This window comes from Sycon ciliatum, chromosome 1, assembly GCF_964019385.1.
Source record: "Sycon ciliatum chromosome 1, ocSycCili1.1, whole genome shotgun sequence".
In the NCBI taxonomy this organism is placed as follows: domain Eukaryota; kingdom Metazoa; phylum Porifera; class Calcarea; order Leucosolenida; family Sycettidae; genus Sycon; species Sycon ciliatum.
The window spans coordinates 19,962,220-19,980,773 of NC_088643.1; the positions used below are offsets into that span (position 1 = coordinate 19,962,220).

Sequence of the window (18,554 nt, forward strand, 5' to 3'; positions counted from 1 at the left end):
TGTAGTCGGCGCAGCAGGTCGATCGACGGGCCTCATCCTAAACCTTATCCCCAGGCCCAGTATATTACTATTAGTATTACTAGTAGTACTAAGTATTAGTAGCATTACCACCACGCCTGCGAGGGATGTTGTTACTAACTCACTAACAGTGCCTGTCAGTGAGTTAGTGCAAACCTGACCATCACCCAGCGGAGACTCACTTGAAAGCGTAAGCGCTAAGCGTAGATCTACTGTTGGTTAGAACTTAGAAGTCGTTGATGTCGACTGTATGTTTGGCTTGAGGTCGGGGTGCGACGTCCGACTTGTTTCCCCGTCTTGAATAGCAACAGCACTAAAGTCAAGATCGTGACACTATTTTGTAGCCTGTTCGGGTTCGGATTGTGCGTGGAGGTAGCGTTAGTAAGATACGTCCAGTTTTCCGTCAGCTGACGATCGAGCTGTTGTAGAAGGGTGGAAATCGCCTTCAACATGACAACTGGTACTAGTGTGGACGGAGGCAACGATGTCGACGACGTTCGCCCTCAGTCATCTGCGGAAATGGAGAACGAGGTCGCTGGCGGGCTGCGGCCTCCGACACCGGATTTCTCCATCTTCACGCCGGCGGAACGGCAGCACATCGTCTCTGTTCTGAAGCGCTTGAAACAAGAAGAGGAAGCGGAGATGCAGCGGCGACGGTAAGCTGATCGACGCAGCACATAAACATATTATTGTATGTACTAATGTAGGGTTACTTCTAGTGTAGGACACTGATCCATCACGTACACATGGTACAGGCGCCCGTGTGTTTGTGCGCGATGTAGATCTGTGTGTTTGTGCGCGATGCAGATATGTGTGTTTGTCCTTGGAATGCACACATCTGCAAGTCGGCGTTGATATTGTGCCGACACAACCAGTGCATGTTGTTCGAAATATTTATTTGGGCAAAATGTGAACAGCAATGCATGCGTTGTGTTGTTCTGCACATGTACAACAGAACAGCGGGCGAGAGCTGCGAGTAGAGTAGTCGTGAAGGTCGTAGCGCAAGCTGGTGACTAGAAGAATAGATCAGCTGTTCAGCTCGACCGCGTAGGTGCCTCGCTGTGTTCCGGAATGTTGCAGTTTTCACAAATCGAAGGAGCGAAAGGTTCAACCTTGCAGCTGTTCTGTACACCAGTCCTAAATCACTCGCCAAACAAGACCGTGTGTGGCATATGTACTGGATAGCGTGGACTGCGGGTCCTCGTGCAGCGCATTTTCTGGACGCAATGTTCGGGGATGGACGATAGTCGAAGGGGCAGGAATGGTGATACATGTACATGTACCACACAACCACTTGTAGTAGTACATTTAGTGAGCACTGGTTAGTTTGTACAATCATAATGTCATTGTAACACCAACAAGTAACAGTCGTGTATCTGTATGTCGTGTTACTGTTAGGGTGAGTGACCTTGTGTTGGTGTCACATGACATTGAACATTGGTCACGTCAACAGTACTAATACAGTACTGTAAGGGGAAGTGAATTCCCCCCCCCCCCCTCCTCAACACTACTACTAGTACATGTGTACTACTACAGTGCGTTTTTTTATAACAGACCATTGTCGATTTTGATTTTTTAGTTTGTTCTCATTCCAAATTTGAAATTTTTTCTTCACAGCTGCGTTTGTGTGGGTCTTGGATCGAAGAAAATTAAGTTTGGGAGTGGGAATAATAATAATTGTCAAAGTTAGATATTCGGCCGGGTTTCGGCTAGAAATCCGGTTTTAAATGGTTTTCAGTGGATTTTGATTTTTAAAACGGAAGTTTTAGCCAGGAAAGCTCATCTCTTGCATGGTGCCCAGCATGAGTTCGAATCCAGTACAGTTCATCTTGATTCTTTTTTTTCTTTTCTTTTTCGGTATACTGTAGTACAGCGCATGCATGTACATGTACATGCACATGGCTGTGCAGTTGTGCACTGCTGTCTGCAGTTCTCCTAACCTTTGTAGGAAACCAGTGAGTCGTGGCTTTTCACGACTTATTGTGGCAAACTGTACTGAATAATTCAAATCCTGTATTGCAATTAGCTCAATAAATCAAAACATTCCAGCATGCATGTAGGAAACTTCCCTCGATCCCTGAAAGAATGCAGTGAAAATTCAAACACCACAACAAATCACAAAGGCAATTCACACAGCTCCCATAAAGAGACTAACAAAAAGGAAGCATGAGCAGTTTTACAAACACACACACACAATGCAAATAAGTCACAGTTGTGTCTGGTTCAACATCTGCGAATAGTAGAAGACCAGCGAGGAACGAAACGGCCCCAATAATTCCGTGTTTTGTGTTGCACTTGTGACGACAGTATTACACAGTGAACAGATGTGCGCGGACAGCCGACAACGTATATCATCGTTGGCGCCAGCCTCCAGTCACGAACACATCGGCGCAGTTTTTCACGAATCCGTCCCGTCCACCAGTATGCAGAACAATAACACGCTTGCCTTTACCTGATGGTGCTTCATTTGGTTGCTTGCCTATACACTCCTGTTACCATTGTCGTACCACCTCCTAGTAACTGTGTGACGCGCATTGACAAACGTCTCATCCAGGTATGTCTCACAGGTAGCGATGCCGCCATGACACAATCCTGTGCTGTTCCATCATTATTTGTGTGATACCTCTGGTCTTGCCACACTGGAATCCGATGGAACGCAACATTTTCCCAAGAGCTAGTTTTGCTCATGTCTGGAAAATCGTCGATGGTTTCTCTGCAGCGAGCAGGAACTTTGTCCAGTGTTGGGTCCTCCTTCGCAGCATAGAATCCGTAAATTACTTCTTATACAGTCCAAAGCAAATCCGTAAGGGTTGAGTGGTTTCATGGCACGAGTCTCACTTCGGGGATTGTCACTCTCGTTGCCTTCATCACTGGAGACAGACAAGGCCAACGCAGCACGCTGATTTTCGCCGTCAGCATCCCTGGTACATCTGTTCATGGTGGAAATGCTGACGCCACACGCAACAGCAGCATGACGAATGGAATACTTGGGACCAATTCGATGCCCAGCCATTGTTCTCCTCGTCTTCGCAAAAAATTGTAAAACAGACACCACCATGTACCATGGCCCGGTCGCGTTTTGTTATAATTATGTGGCATGTCGAGAGAACAAGTTGCCACGAACGAAAAGACACTCGAGAAAAAGCAAAATAGGGCCACAGAGCAGTCAGCAACAAAATGATTCCTCCGGCCACGAGGCAAGGAGCTCGAAGGACACTCTGAACAAGATTGCGAAATGCCACGAGTCGCACCTGGTTTTTCGAATTTCGCGCGCAGATTTTCGTGACGCAACTCGCATGACATTTTCTCAAAAGTGTCCTTGAGTACGTTCTCAAGGTTTTCAGAGTCTATTATAAAAAAACGCACTGTACATGTACTAGTATTACTAACCTCACTTGCAGAGTCTACCCAAGCCCTCACTGCCTCAGCCCAGTTTCCCCGGCCCTCTGAAAACGTACAATTGTAGATGAATATTTCTATTTGCTATCGGTAGTAGTTCGCCATGACTGTGATTGTTTCTGAAATAGAGCCACACTCTATCTCCCCCCCCCCCCCCCCCTCACCAGGTGTGAGGCCTGTGCGAGGCTAGAATTCTGTGCGATTTTGATCCCCCCCCCCCCCCCCTTGAGGGTATTCAGTGTAGCCTGAAGTGAAGAACACATGGCTCACAGAGGTACTGAGCCGGAGTACAATTACTGAGTACTGCCAACTTGCTATGCTGGCAGTGCTTTGTAGATCAGGCTGATCTAAAAAACTCAAGCTGATCTGCATACCCAGGAATGCAGAGGTGGTGGACATTGGGGACACCAGCTCACGTCCCAGCTGCTCTCCTGCGTCCTGGTGTCATGAATCCTATGCTGTCTGCATCAGCACTAGTGTATATTGTATAATAACCTAAATATAGCCTAAAGGTTGGATCCATTGAACTGTGAGGACCTGGGGGGTTTCCACTGTGCCACATGGTGTAACGGTTAGACTCCAGCTTGCTGTTCTACTTCTTGATGAGATGGTAACATACTCATAGTATAGTACTGTACAGCTCATATCAATGATGTGCATGAATTAGCTGGGTATGTTCTAGGCATGATCCTTGCTTGCTGCACCAGTCTGCATGCTCTGGTCAGGTGATACAGAAACTTACAAAGGAATCTAGAGTGAGCACTTAATTAGGGCTTGGGCTACCTGTCACACGGTGAACAGTGAACACCTACTACTTGTCAACGTAATTATTATGTAAAGAAATACTATTATGATCTCTGGGAGTTACGATCAATGTTACAGCCTGCACATGCATTCCGGTCATGTAATCTCCCTTGCTAGCATGGACTCAGTTTCAGGTCACTAAGTGTGCTCCACTGCTAGTCATGGCCTCCAACACACCACAGCAGTCTACTGGCACCTCCCCCAGCAGGTTACATGTGAGCAAGGAAACAGGAATCAGGCCTGGTGCCAAGCAAGTGTCTTTTACCATTCCTGGAACATTCCTGGACCTTACCAGCATTACAGACAGGAGTTTCCCTGGCTTATCAGTTTTGATTATTTTCATACTATATATGTGCACCTTTTTGCAAGGCTGACTGACCCTGTAGTTCCTGCTTACAGTGTTTGGTTGCAACGGGCAAGAAAGCAAGAAAGAGCCGGTGCATCCTGGGCTTACGTTACAGGCAGACTGCAGTGCACACTGTGCTATTCACCGGTAGATTGGTGTTGCCTGTGATTGTGGCAATGTTGGTGGACTGTTGGCATGATTTCGAACTTCGTGCAAACGTGTGTCTTGTTAGCACAGACTGACAGAACAGCCAGCATGCATGGGAGATCTGTATTACAGCTAGACAGTTAGACTAACTTTATTGCATGTGCTGTCTGGTGTTCAGCTGCATGTTAAGATAAAGTTAGCGTGTACATGTCCGAGTTACCACCGGCTATACAATCTTGCTTATAAACATAACCAGCTTGGGAAGTTTTGCCGTATTAAGGGTCGTCCACAAATATCGATGTTTTTTTAGAGAAGATATTCGTTCGTTTGGGGGGGGGGGGGGAGGGGGTTTGGGCCCTGTTCGTCTCGTCTTTGTGAAAAAAATATCGAATTCTATCTATGGACGGGCACTGTGCAAACATGTAGTTTATGACCTACACAAAGTGAAAGTCGACCTCATGAACACACGAACATAGCCACGCCAATGTTGTGCGACCGTGGCAACGGTTTTAACCTAGGTGTATGGTGAATTTAGAGTTGCAGCTGGTCACGTTTCATGAGGAGATTGCACTCCATTAAAAAATATCGATCCACTGCATAAACATGTGTATGTTCATTTTGAGGGGGGAGGGAGGGGTCTGGGGGGAATGAACAAATATCGTCTTGAAAAAAGTATCGATACTTACGGACGGCCCCTTACCATGCCACCGCCATGCCTGCTGTATACCTGGGTGGCAGATGCAGCGCCTAGCAGCGAGAGTAAGGTGGTAAATATCACAAGCAAGTGCCCGACAGGGGCAACGTTTCGTTGCACGTACATGCACGTAGTGGGTGGTCTGTACAGAGCATAAAAAGACTAACTCAGTACCTGTTACCATCGAATACTTGTAGTACAGGCTGGGCAGGGTTACTGATAGAAACATCTTTGACGTCGGGCGGAAGATTGTTGGAAGCAATTTTGAGAAGTGATGAGCCAACTTACGGTGTAAAGTGCGGTAAAACTAGCATAATTGAAGAGAGTACCGTAGTGGCTTATTGCCAAGGGCAATACTTATGTTGTGAGCTGGTGCATACATGTGGCATGCTATGTTCCTGCCCAGGGCACACTAAGACAAATTGTGTGCATGTATTTTACTTTTGGTTGTAGTCTTACGCTGGGCCTGAGTGCATGATGCTTCACTCACTTGGGGTGGCGCAAACATCGCCTTATGTACTGGTCACTCTCTAGGGGCAGTCCTCTTACAACCCGTGTGTGCTCTGGGGCAATGGTGCAGTACAGCCTGAAAATTGCTTCAGCACAGTTTGCAATCCATGTCTTGCTCACCAGGAGATTTGTTCATTGCCGTTGTTGTGCAAAGTGTAGATCACTTGTCCACTGGCGCCAATTGTACTCACTTGTATACACGTAGCTGTGTGGCCACAGTCGAGCTGTTAAAGTGATGTAAATTTGCGGACTATCTCTTAATTTGCTGGGCAAAAGTCCTATATATAGGATTTGAAAATGCGTGACCTTTATGCCGTTGTTATTGGTCATCGTGAGTCATTCATGAACCATAATAAGAACATAATGGTTTTATTAGAAGCTGTAAATATGTTTGAGGCATGAATGTTTTACTTTTTAGATTCATAGGATATCATGAATACCCATTTTGAGAAAGGATTGGAATTTTGAGCAGCATTGTTCAGCTGGTGTCATGGGAAGGACTGAAGCAGTGAATGTGCAAAAGAACATTACAGGTGTGGCACGGGGTGGTTTCATGACGACATATCGCACATGCCGTCGTGAAATTACCAATTTTAAGGATAAAACAAGGTCCAGTAAAATCTCAAATCCTATATATAGGATTCGAAAAATGGGGCACAGGCCTTAGAAATATTGCGCAAGGATATGAGCCTTAGATGTTAGTATCGATAACAAGCTCTCATTTGTTCCACACGTAGATCACCTCACCAGCAAGGTGTCACGCAAGATAGGCGCGTTGCGACGCACCTTCCGCCAAATGGCAGCATTTGCCCGTCGCCAGTACCTGCATAGTGTGATTCATCCCGACTTTGAGTATTGTTTCCCTGTTTACGCATCCCACCTATCAGCACAGTCCAGGGAGAGATTGTTTACCTTGTTTCGTAGAGCTGTACGAGTTACCTGCGGTGCTTCATATTATGATGCTGTACCACCCCTTCTTGCTTCTCTTCAAATAAAACACCTTGAATATCGATACATTTATCAATTTCTTACGTCTACGTTTATTTGTCATATTGTTCAGCCTGCATCATGCTTACGCAGTCTTTTCCCTTTGCCCACCTCTAAGCGGTCAACTCGTGGAACTACAACAAACAATTTGTCAATTTGCTTGTATAAATCCATGGTAGGGTACAATTCCTTTTCCTCCAGAGCATCCCTTATGTGGAATGCCCTCCCTGCTCACTTGAAAGGAAGTGAGGACATTAGATCATTTTCTACAGAACTTTTGCACGCTCTAAATGACGACAAATTGACTATATCCCTATATCCCCTCCTTTTTGAAAATGTATTTCACCAATAAAATAAGGCTTGGAATTTTTTAAACATGAATATCGACGGACTTGCCCCTTCTGTTCATGCGTTGCCCTGCTCTAGTAATGGTTCATGAATCCGCCCAGTCCACATTCCTTCTCCGTTTTTCTTTCCTTTCAGTTGCATCTTCCTCTCTGCTCTGTTTTATTTTCTCTTTTCGTCGTCCCTCTTGATATTTGTACTTTGTACTGTTGAGGCAACGAACTGAAATAATAAAAACCAAACCAAACCAAAGTATTTGAAAAAAATATCTTATTCAACTCTCCATATCGACTAAGACCTAACGCGGAAGAATTGGTCACATACGTTTCCCTATGCTCATGCCACACCCATTTTGAGTTGAAAAATATGACCAAAATCCTATATATAGGATTTAGCAAATTAAGAGATAGCAATCCTACCGAATAGATGTGCAACACTTCGTGCATGCATGGCACGGGCGGCTATATCATCACCGTGTAAGCATTCATGTCTGTGCAAAGCATGATTCACAATACCACTTTTTGACCTTTGGCGACACATTTTGCAACCGTGGTGACAAGAAGCACTGTACTGTCGCTTGCTGTCGCATACAATTGCAAGGTTTCTGACACTCAATCTGAGGAAAGTTTAACCTTTGCAAATTGCAAGTAACGCTGGAGTATGTTCTGGTAAATCCGCACCGAAAACAAAACAAAGGAACGGTACAAAAGGCTCTGGCCATAGTAGAAGTCCTATTCCTGCTAGGGAGATCTCTCTCTCTCTCTCTCTCTCTCTCTCTCTCTCTCTCTTCTCTCTCTCTCTCTCTCTCTCTCTCTCTCTCTCTCTCTTCTCTCTCTCTCTCTCTCTCTCTCTCTCTCTCTCTCTCTCTCTCTCCCTCAATCTCTCTGTCTCTCTCCCTCCCTCCCTCACACTCTCTCTCTCTCTGTCTCTCTCCCTCCCTCCCTCCCTCGCTCTCTCTCTCTCTCTCTCTCTCTCTCTCTCTCTCTCTCTCTCTCTCTCTCTCTCTCTCTCTCTCTCTCTCTCTCTCTCTCTCTCTCTCTCTCTCTCTCTCTCTCTCTCTCTCTCTCTCTCTCTCTCTCTCTCTCTCTCTCTCTCTCTCTCTCTCTCTCTCTCTCTCTCTCTCCCCTTTCCGGCCAGTTACCTCACAATGACACATAAAAGTCAAAGCTTTTGTGAATCCTATTCCATAGTTGCAGTTTTTCATGAGCATGTCGCATGCCCCGGTGGAAGTTATAATTATGGTGAATCTTTCTTCAGAAAAATCCATTTTGTATTGTCGGGGTAGAAATGTTTGTACACATGCCGTTATCAGCTGGGAACTCTATCTGCCACCCAAAAACTGGTGTGCAGTAGTGTGTACCAGTTTTAGCTACAGACATGCCAACCTATACTGTGAGATCATATATTGCAATTTTATGCATTGCAATTCTATGCATTGTAGTTTTGCAGTTCAATTTAAGCATTGTGTTTTTGTAGCTCCAGTCTGTTAAAAGTTGTAGTATATTCTTGGCCAAACATGTATGACTCATTGCTTAGATAAGGATATGCTTCCCTGCCGAACTGGACTGTATCCTCTTTTGTGCAGAAATGTACAGCAAGAGCTGGATCGAACGTATGCCAGTCCTGATAGCGAAGACACCGATTATGTGGACGTTGCCACGACCTTTGAAGTCTGCGAATCCTGCAACTTGGCTACAACATGCCACGCAACACAGCAAGTGAACAGCGAGGAGACGGTAGGTGGCCATCGGAAGGAACACAGTGTATTCTGGGATTCAGAAACATGCATTGTGAGCAAAGAACGCCCTTTACATTCTACTCCAAGGAAGTCACGCGCAGCCAATTGCATAGTCGTTTATGATGCCATGTTAGTGGCTGGTCATTAAGGCATCATGTATTTCTAGAGGTGGATCGCATTGTGATTTGTGATACCACCCCCCCCCCCCCCCCCCCCCCCCGCTCTGGTGGCAAGTATTCCAGTAAGCTGTTGCTGATGTAGCTTACAGAGAGCGGAGTCCTCCGGTTAGGTAGATGCAGATACTTGGCCAGGTTTGATTATGCCTGTACCCCTTGGACTTGGAATTTATTGTGTTCATGAACATTCTACCTGCTTTCCGGTCAGATCTACATGTGCGCAGCATGTATGAAGCGTCGCAAAGGCCTCTCCGTGACTGGACGCTGGTACAATGGCGTGGACATGGATGAAATGCTCAACACCTGTAACCAGCTACTGGAGAAGGCAGGCGCACTCGATCCCGCCGCGGTCGAGAAGCCATCACCGTCGGTATGAGCAGGCGTGTGTGCTTGTGTGTGCATGTGTGTAGTGTGCACTATATGTAGGCTCATGTGTGTGTGGTGGTGGTGGGGTGGGGGGGGGGGGGGGGGGGAATGCATGATGCGTGTGCTCGTGCTCGAAATGTTATGTGCTGTTCCAGGGTCTGTGATGGTAGCGCCGAGATGGGATACAAATTCAGTACTTGTGGATGTGCTTACATTGCCGTTCGCTCCTCACTAGCATGCACAGTCCGCCAGTCCATGCTGCATGGCCTATAGAAGCCCACGGTGGACAATCTAGAACAAGTGGATAGGTCATCGCACCAGAGACACACTAACTAGTAGCGTGACATGATTTTTACCAGACTATATTTAGGCTGAGTAACGTTATATTTTTATAGTGTGCTACAGTATAGGTGCTATGCCTTGTTGGTAGAGTTTGGAAGGTTGTCAACTCAGCTCCATGTTCATCGGACTCCATGCTTGAGGGATCGTTATTACTTTGTGAACTCTGAACATCTTCCTTCATGGTACAGTCTGTCACACTACCTTCTATCTTCTTACTTACAATATAGTTGTGATGTCATCAAAAGGAATGAAGTATATTTATGATGTAATCTTCAGGAATGCACTATACATGTACCTGTGATGTCATCTACATGTGTGCTGTTTCTTGTGCTCGTATTGTGCATCTGCCTTGTCGTATCGGTTTAGAAAGTCCGCACACCGTCACCAACAACATCAGCTGCGGCTACTGTGGTTGACAACACGGAGAGAAACGCCGTGGTCGAGGAGCCTGAAGTGATCGAGCCAGTGACCGCGGTCGAGGTTGAGCCTGTTCCGGAACCAGAAGCGGTGCCCAGCGAACCTGTGAAGGATAGGGACGAAGTGGACGGAGGCCAACCATCGGCAGTCGTGGCCGGCGCCGTGATGACACCACTGGTTGCAGCCATGCAGGAAAGGCCGGCAGAGCAAGAAGGTACCACACATACCTACAGTGATGGCAACTGAAATCCGACACACCCTTATTTCCGTGCTCGAGTGCAGCATCGACTCTAGCAGTCTCTATTTCGTAGTGTTACAAGCGCGTGCTGCTGTTTTTTTTGCAATGCGAGCACACCGAGCAGGGGTTGGATTTCAGGTGCCACCGCTGCACCAGCCACATTCATTGTACTGCAGCTTTCTTTTCGCAGAACTGTATTGTAGTTGGTATAGGCTCCTGCAGCCTTGTTTCAGGTGCGACCAGTGTGTACTCTACAGTGCTACTCAGTGAAATGCACTGAATCGCGTCACTCAAGTTTGCGCCTTGCATCATTTCTCAGCCCAGCGCTCACAGGTCTAGGGCTGCGCAACGCGCGACGTGTACTTGAGTGTCGTGACTGGATTTCAGTGAGCAGCACTGCAGCTACGTTTCCAGTCAGTAGGGAGTACAACAGAAGAACTGCAGCTACGTTTCCAGTCAGTAGGGAGTACAACAGAAGAACTGCAGCTCGTACCTGGCAGTACACTGCCAGTCTGACTTACTTCCCCACATAGTGTATGTGCCTGGCAGACCCTTACGTATAGTATAGCGTGGCTCAGATGTTAAACGTTGCAGCGGTTCATGTGCTTTTCATCTACAGTACGGTTGCACTGTTTTGTTTTGTTTTGCTCCTAACGTTTAGATCCTGGTGATATCGGTGCAGCGAGTCAAGCAGACAATGAGACTGAAGAGTAAGGTCTATTCTGAGCCTCTTGAACTGGCTTCATACCATGCCTAGTTTCTAGCATAGTCGCAATGGACAGCATTGCACGTACAGTAGGTTGGATTTACCACATACGCCTCACTGGTTCTAAACATTCCTTTTTCCGGTGGCGGTGTTGGATAACATTCTGGTGCCTTCCAGTCTCTTGCTCCACAGCGGGTATGCACACGTACACGATAACACTACATATGCCGATAAGGATCATTATTATTGTGTGCAGCTAGATGCAAGTACGGTTGCACACGGTTTATGGCAATGCTCCGGATACACGGGAAGTGACGCGTGACTCTATGTACTTGTTCTACTGTCCAGGCCGGAGGACCCAGACACGCCTATGGAGGATGACTTCCAACTTGGTCCTGGACAAGTCATGTCAGACACGGGAGGTAGGCAGATGATACCTTGTAACCCTGCTTTACTCTTTGTATGGTCAGTTTCTGTGATGGATGATAGGCCCCGGAAAGTTGTGGCGTGCTTTCCGATCCGCTCTGCCCTATTGCAGCTATTGCAAGCTGTGATGGCACCTACATTGTAGGAGCCACATGTACGGTTGTATTTGCTGGCGGTTTTCAGTATACTCTAATTTCAGAAGTTTTCGGTGCTCAATATTTTCGGTTTGAGGGCAACAGACTAGGTAAGGTGAACAGAAATTTTCGGTACAGAGAAGCAGTTCCCTATTGGATTATGTGTGTTAGTGTTTGTTCGGTGTCTTGAAATTTTAGGTATGAAACGTTTAGGTATGAAACAGACGCACCGAAAGCACCGAAAATAAAAGTACACCGAAAATTTGTGAAATTACAGTACTCAAGCTCATCATTGGCTGTCTCATGGGTGTGCACGGAGATCTCACAGAGACCGGCTATGGTTAAGGCATGTGCGGGTTCGTGTTGGTCAGTGAATATCACCCCTGGCTTGGGTTCAGCATCGCATAATTATTGCTTTTGACTTCACGTGCATCAACACAAGCCGAGCTGTGTAAGCTTGGGTCACCGAGGGCCATTCTGCTCGGGGCAGAGCGCGGGACCCCGGGCCTATAGAGTATGGGGAAATAATTTCAATGTCCAGCACTGCAGCCGTTTTTGTGTGTATGTGTGCGTGCGCGTGTGTGTGCGTTTGTGTGTGTGTGTGTGTGTGTGCGTGCGCGCGTTTATTGACATGTGGATGACGGTGCTCCCAGGGATCGATACAAAAAGTAAACAGTTTGCAACCTGTGTTAAGTGAAGCTTGCCCCAGTTAGGATGGATGGATGTGGATAGCATCATTTTGCTGCTATACATACAAGTACTGTCTTGGACCAACACAAAGTTCCAATAGCAAGGAGAATATTCTATGGTCTCCAAACATTTGCGTTCACTGTGTTCCACTAGCCATGCATTTGCCATACTTATCTGGTAGGTATCTCCGTGTTTGCATTCCTCCAACATGACTGGTCCACCCTCCCCCCATGGCAAGTAATTGTGTTTTTCTTCACCCTCAATGTTTCTTCCATTGACTAGGGTTTGAAGAAGTTGGCAAACTGCAAATGGTTCTTCACCTCGGCGCGGATGGTCCGGACAAGATCGGCCTCATTGTTGATGTGAAGCGAGGAATGGACCTTAGCCGCTGGCAAAATGTGGGCAGCAAGCCGGGATTCTGTACGTAGTAGCTTCGTGCTCACTTTAATTTCAAACCCCAACTGGTGATCAAGTTAAGTCTTTGGGATAGGGCTTGAAGGTGATGACTTCAAAAGTCAACAAATAACTACTTCTGGGTTATTTTGGATCCACTCTGAACATAGCGAAGTACTGCATATGGTGGGCTGGCCCCTCATGTCGCATACAGGCATGATTTTTTTCTTTACCAGGAGCGGATCCTTGACTGTGAGGGCCCAGTCCTGTCACTACCAGCAGATGCTTCACCCCACTGTGAAAAAAACCACTGTATCAATCCATAAGAAAACTGGATCCAAAGCGAATCCGAAAGTCAGTCTTGCGATGCTGGCCTGGCTGTAATGTAGAACTTTGAAGCCCCATTGTATGACAGGCCAGTGGTTATCACTTTACACCAGCAGTGCTTAGTACCAGTCCGTGATGTTTAGAGAATGAGTGCTTCAACGCCGGGACCCCGACAGCGTATCCTGCCACCGGTGTTATGTTCGACATGGTCATGACATAATGAATAGTAAGGTGTGTATACTGTATAGTGAAGCCTGTCTTTAGCAGCCATCCTATGGTGCAACAAAGCCGCTCCGTATGCAGGTGGTCTTTCTGAACAGGCTGGAACGTAAGCTGAGGTATGCCACGGTCTGGGCCATGAGATTATGGGTTTCTCATGACAGGCAGCGTCCTATTGAGGTGGTTGCTTAGCAAATGTTTCGCTTTTTATCTACTCAGTACCCGGTGTGATCCTCTGTTGCAGCTATCTACGTGAAGTGCTACCTGGTCTTTCCCAACATGCCCGAGAAGAGTGTGAAGATGAAGACCTCACTGGTACTGCCCAGTGCCAGTCCCACGTTTGATGATCAGATGATTCCGGTCATGAGCAAGCAGATGATGAAGCGTGCACAGTACCTGCGGGTAAGTGTACTCTACTCTTTGCTATGCACCATGCTCTCGGGAATATATACACTAGAAGGCAAGTCACATCCCCTGCCACATGCACTTCTCACCAAATACCCTGTTACGATTGGCATTCATAGTATTGGCTTGACGTTTTTAGGGTTAAGGGGCATGTGCGCAATAATATTCTTACTTGACCATGTGAGACGAGCACATGCCTTTACATTTTTTTGATGAGGTGCGTATCGATCATCCCTGACGTATACGTGTGCGTAGTTCAGTGACAAGCGCTTGAAGGACGACGTTGCTGATTGTGTACGACTACGCAGTGTGAAATCCAGCCTAATGGACATGCCTTTCCCAGGGATGCATGCCCCTAGTTGCATTGCAAAGTCTGAGCTCCTGTCCACTGAACACCGCTCTACTCTATTCATTTCACACCATTGTAGCTTCACTGTTGATTTTTGATTTCTCTGTGACCTGGATGCTGCTGCTGTCACTGCTGCTGTTACCGCTGTTGCTGCTGCTGTTGCTGCTGCTGCTGCTGTTGCTGTTGTTGTTGCTGCTGCTGTTGTTGATGTTGCCTATAGGTGCAACTTTGGGAGCACAATGGCAAGCTGCGGAAGAACATCGCCGTTGGTACCGCCTCCATTGACATTCAGAGCTTGGACCTGGAGAATAAGGGTCCCATCACCGGCGTTTACGCTCTCATGAAGCCCGGCAAGGCCGTCTCGGGCGTGGTGAGCCCGTACGCTTCGCTGCGCGCCTCGCGCCAGCCGCCAGCCAGCGTTGATGGTGGCAATTCTAGCGCTCACCTCTCCACTCAGGTGGATCCTCAGGAGCTGAGAGAACGTCTCGAGACGGTCTAGAGTGTCAGTAAAGAGAGCACGCAGGATGACTGGAGATACGCTAGCCAGCAATCTTGAATGACACCCACTGCATGGAGCCGCGATGATATTATTGATAACTCTAGGCTGTCCCGGCATCGTATCAAACTGCCGCGCACTGTAAAGCTGTGAAATTCAGTGAGGTGGAGAGGAACTGAATCGCCATGGCCTCTGCTCCTAGTACGCATTTACCCGATTTCTTTAGGTGATCTATTCGGTTTTGGCGATTGACACTTGCTGCACGCCCACTGGTATCTACACTTTACATAGCCTTGTAGGCATGTATGAATGAAAGCTGGCACGCACGAGTTTCGTTTTAGCCCTATTTTTGCTTTTGTTTGTTTTTGATTTGTTTTAGTTCGTTACGGCCTCAACAGTAATATGTACAGCTTCTCAGCAGAGTTCAGCTGCACAGCCTGCTAGTGGTAATTGATTTAAAACATTTTAAAGGCGTTTTTTGTTTCGTTTTGCTATCGGCTTGCGTGTGCACGAGCGCGTACGGTACATGACTTGAGAATTCGTGAACACTGCATTGATGCTCACTGCTAAAATGCCGTTATCGTCGTCGCAGTTCCCATCAGTCGTGCACTTTAATTTCTGCTCTGGGTTTCAATATCTGTACAATGTGTGTATCCACTGGGTATTCTCATTCATGCACTGGCCCTTCACTGCTACATATATAGTCAGTGTACCCATGGTAACCATGGCAACTGCTTACCTAGTACATTTACATGTACCGACTATGTACCTAGCAGCTGGTAGATAATTATGCATCACGTGATTGTCATTTCCACCTGCGGTTGTTTGTGCAGCGGTGTGGTGTGTAGACCAGGGAGTATTCCCTGGTGAAGACAGTACCTCACAGGGCTAAGTGATCCTGAATCTGGGTGAGACTGAGAGGTTGGGTCTGCATTCAATGTGGCAGAGTACAATGTAGAGTCCGACTGCTTGTGGGGGGGGGGGGGGGGGCATAATGTCAAACCAGGGGAGGTGAGGGGGAGGTACATGTAGGTGCCCCGGCCCGAAAGACTCGGCATCTGGAATATTTTCTGAATATATGCGCCGAAGTTTTTTGAAAAGCCGCGAGTACAGTGTACACTGCACATGTATTTCAATCGTTACAATGATTGTGTCAGTTTGATGTCGAAATTCCCAGGCGATAGCGTCGACGAATCATGCTAGACACGAAAAGAGGTGTTCACAAATACTGGCTTCGCTGAGCCCCAGCCCCGAGGCTGAGGCCGTGAGCATGGTGAGGGCGGCTGAGCCTCATGCTCAGTCAGACATGACGTCACATGTTTTGACCATGCCTGTGGTGTACATGATTTAGGGGAAAGGGTCAGGAGGAAGTAGTTGGGGGAAAAGGCTCCCTGACCTGAGTCTGAGACGTCAAAGTAAACCATTTGAAGTAACAGTTAGCATATCCAGCTCGCGTCACCATGGTCACCCGGTTGAGAAACACAGCGAACGGCGCTACATTTCCTTGTGCCAGGCCACACCATACCGCGGCGGTAGGTGCAGTAGCCAATGCCTAGCTAGCACCCGTAGATCTACGCGTAGCGAGAGAGGGTGAGGTGTTGACTGTTCTTGCGAGGATATTGTCGATGTAGACAGTAGTCATGGTAGTACCAAGACTAGCAAGAGTTAGACTAGGGAGTAGGGTGAAGAGCCAAGGATTAAAATATTTATAACTATTACTGAAGTACTTATAAGAAGAAAAGAGGACCAAAGAGCTAAAAGTAATTTTAGTTACGCTATAATATCCACTAACACCACCATGTACCAGTAATACTTTACAATCAGTTCATGCGATAACATTGCACGACACTGACCAACGGTACTGACGTTCTACAACTAACTGGCAATCAGCTCTAGCACATCTTGGATTCGCACTCCAACAGCCTTCCAGCTTGGAAGTTCGCTCACCTTCCTCTCTCCAATCGATTTTCGAATCTTTAGAGCCACACAAGTTGTTGTGTGGTATGTTGCTATGCGTCCTTGTGGTTTGACCGTCTTGTCTGACAAGTGATGGTCTTGTCAGTGATCGTCCTCGACATACATTGGACAACATGTACATCCGCCATCGTCCTTCACAGCTGAGACTTTCAGCTCATGCTTGTCTTGGTTGCGCTCACCCTCTCCTCCTTATGTTATTTCTATATTAAATATATCTAAACTAAACTTAGAACTTAGAACCTTCCATCCAATATGTGCTTGAGTTGATTGCCAGCTACTTCGAAGTAGTTGTAGAACGTCAGTACCGTTGGTCAGTGTCGTGCAATGTTATCGCATGAACTGATTGTAAAGTAACTGGTGGTGTTTGTTAGTGGATATTATAGCGTGACCTGTAGCTTCGACCGTCGAGGAGACAACAATTTTACAGGTAATTATGGCAAGAAGGACTTCAGCTCGTCCTCCTTATTCCCATACCAGCAAGAGTAAAAATATTTTAGTGTTCCTAGATCCTGTACTGTGACCTCGACAAGTCGTATCCGTGAGCTAGCTACAATGATTATGTGCACAGTCTCGTTAGGGGCCGTCCGTAAATATCGATGTTTTTTTAGAGACGATATTGGTGCGTCTGGGGGGGGGGGAGGGGGTTTGAGCCATGTGCGTCTTTTCGAGCATCAGAAAAATATCGATGTAAATATCTGAAGTTTCGCCGATCCCTGCACGTGGACGTCTAAATGGCTATACAAGAAATGTGAAACCAGCTTCCGTTCGCGGAGCTAAAACTCGCGACACAAGAACAAAATCAAAAATTGGAAGCTGTACGCCCATGGCGAATTTCAAGAGCAAAAGAATGAGCTATTGATTGTGGAAATCGGCCGAACGATGCCTGCAGGAGACCTTTTTCAAGACGTAGAGGCAGTGCGAACAAACACGGACGAACTCCACAAGAGTTTACAGTCTTCACTGTCTGAACAAGGATTTTAAAAAATTCAAGCCCGAGCGTAGCCGCTTTCAAAGCGGCTACGCTTGGGCTTGAATTTTTTAGCCAAAGCCTTTGGCTGTGTTTACATGAGGCGTTTCAACCCGGGTTGAGTTCGACCCGGGTCAGATTTCAACCCCCCATGTGCACAAAGTGAATGGCGCGTTTACATGACGCATTGCGCTTGACCCGGGTTGAAATTTCGCCCCGGGTTGATTTCAACCCTCCCCCCAATTAACCAAGGCTGTGTTTACATGAAGCGTTTCAACCCGGGTTGAGTTCGACCCGGGTCAGATTTCAACCCCCCATGTGCACAAAGTGAATGGCGCGTTTACATGACGCATTGCGCTTGACCCGGGTTGAAATTTCGCCCCGGGTTGATTTCAACCCTCCCCCCAAGGGGAGGGTTGAAATCAACCCGGGTCAAGAAAATCGTACAAACGTACTTCTGTGCGTATCTCGCGCCAGGTTTGAACGGCACTGCAGATGCACATTTCGCGCGAACGGATTCACGTGACCATACAGGACTGTAGAAGTGGACTTTTGGCGGCATATCAGTATTTGACCCGGGTCAACTGTCTTCATGTAAACGCTCACCTCTTTTGTCTATCGTACAGACTTTCAACCCGGGCTGAACTCGACCCGGGTTGAAATTTCTCATGTAAACACAGCCCAAGGGGAGGGTTGAAACCAACCCGGGTCAAGAAAATCGTACAAACGTACTTCTGTGCGTATCTCGCGCCAGGTTTGAACAGCACTGCACATGCAAATTTCGCGCGAACGGATTCACGTGACCATAGAGGACTGTAGAAGTGGACTTTTGGCGGCATATCAGTATTTGACCCGGGTCAACTGTCTTCATGTAAACGCTCACCTCTTTTGTCTATCGTACAGACTTTCAACCCGGGCTGAACTCGACCCGGGTTGAA

The 18,554-nt window shown here is 47.1% G+C and overlaps 1 protein-coding gene across 1 annotated transcript; it reads left to right on the top strand.

The window, feature by feature from the left end:
- Nucleotides 1-15,480, top strand: LOC135817120 (uncharacterized). Its single transcript, XM_065330243.1, has 9 exons — nt 1-674; nt 8,836-8,986; nt 9,373-9,534; nt 10,239-10,503; nt 11,189-11,237; nt 11,582-11,655; nt 12,766-12,903; nt 13,667-13,824; nt 14,397-15,480. Exons 1-9 carry the CDS (start codon nt 469-471, stop codon nt 14,673-14,675), a joined length of 1,482 nt encoding a protein of 493 aa, XP_065186315.1. The 5' UTR covers nt 1-468; the 3' UTR covers nt 14,676-15,480.
- Nucleotides 15,481-18,554: the final 3,074 nt, after the last annotated feature.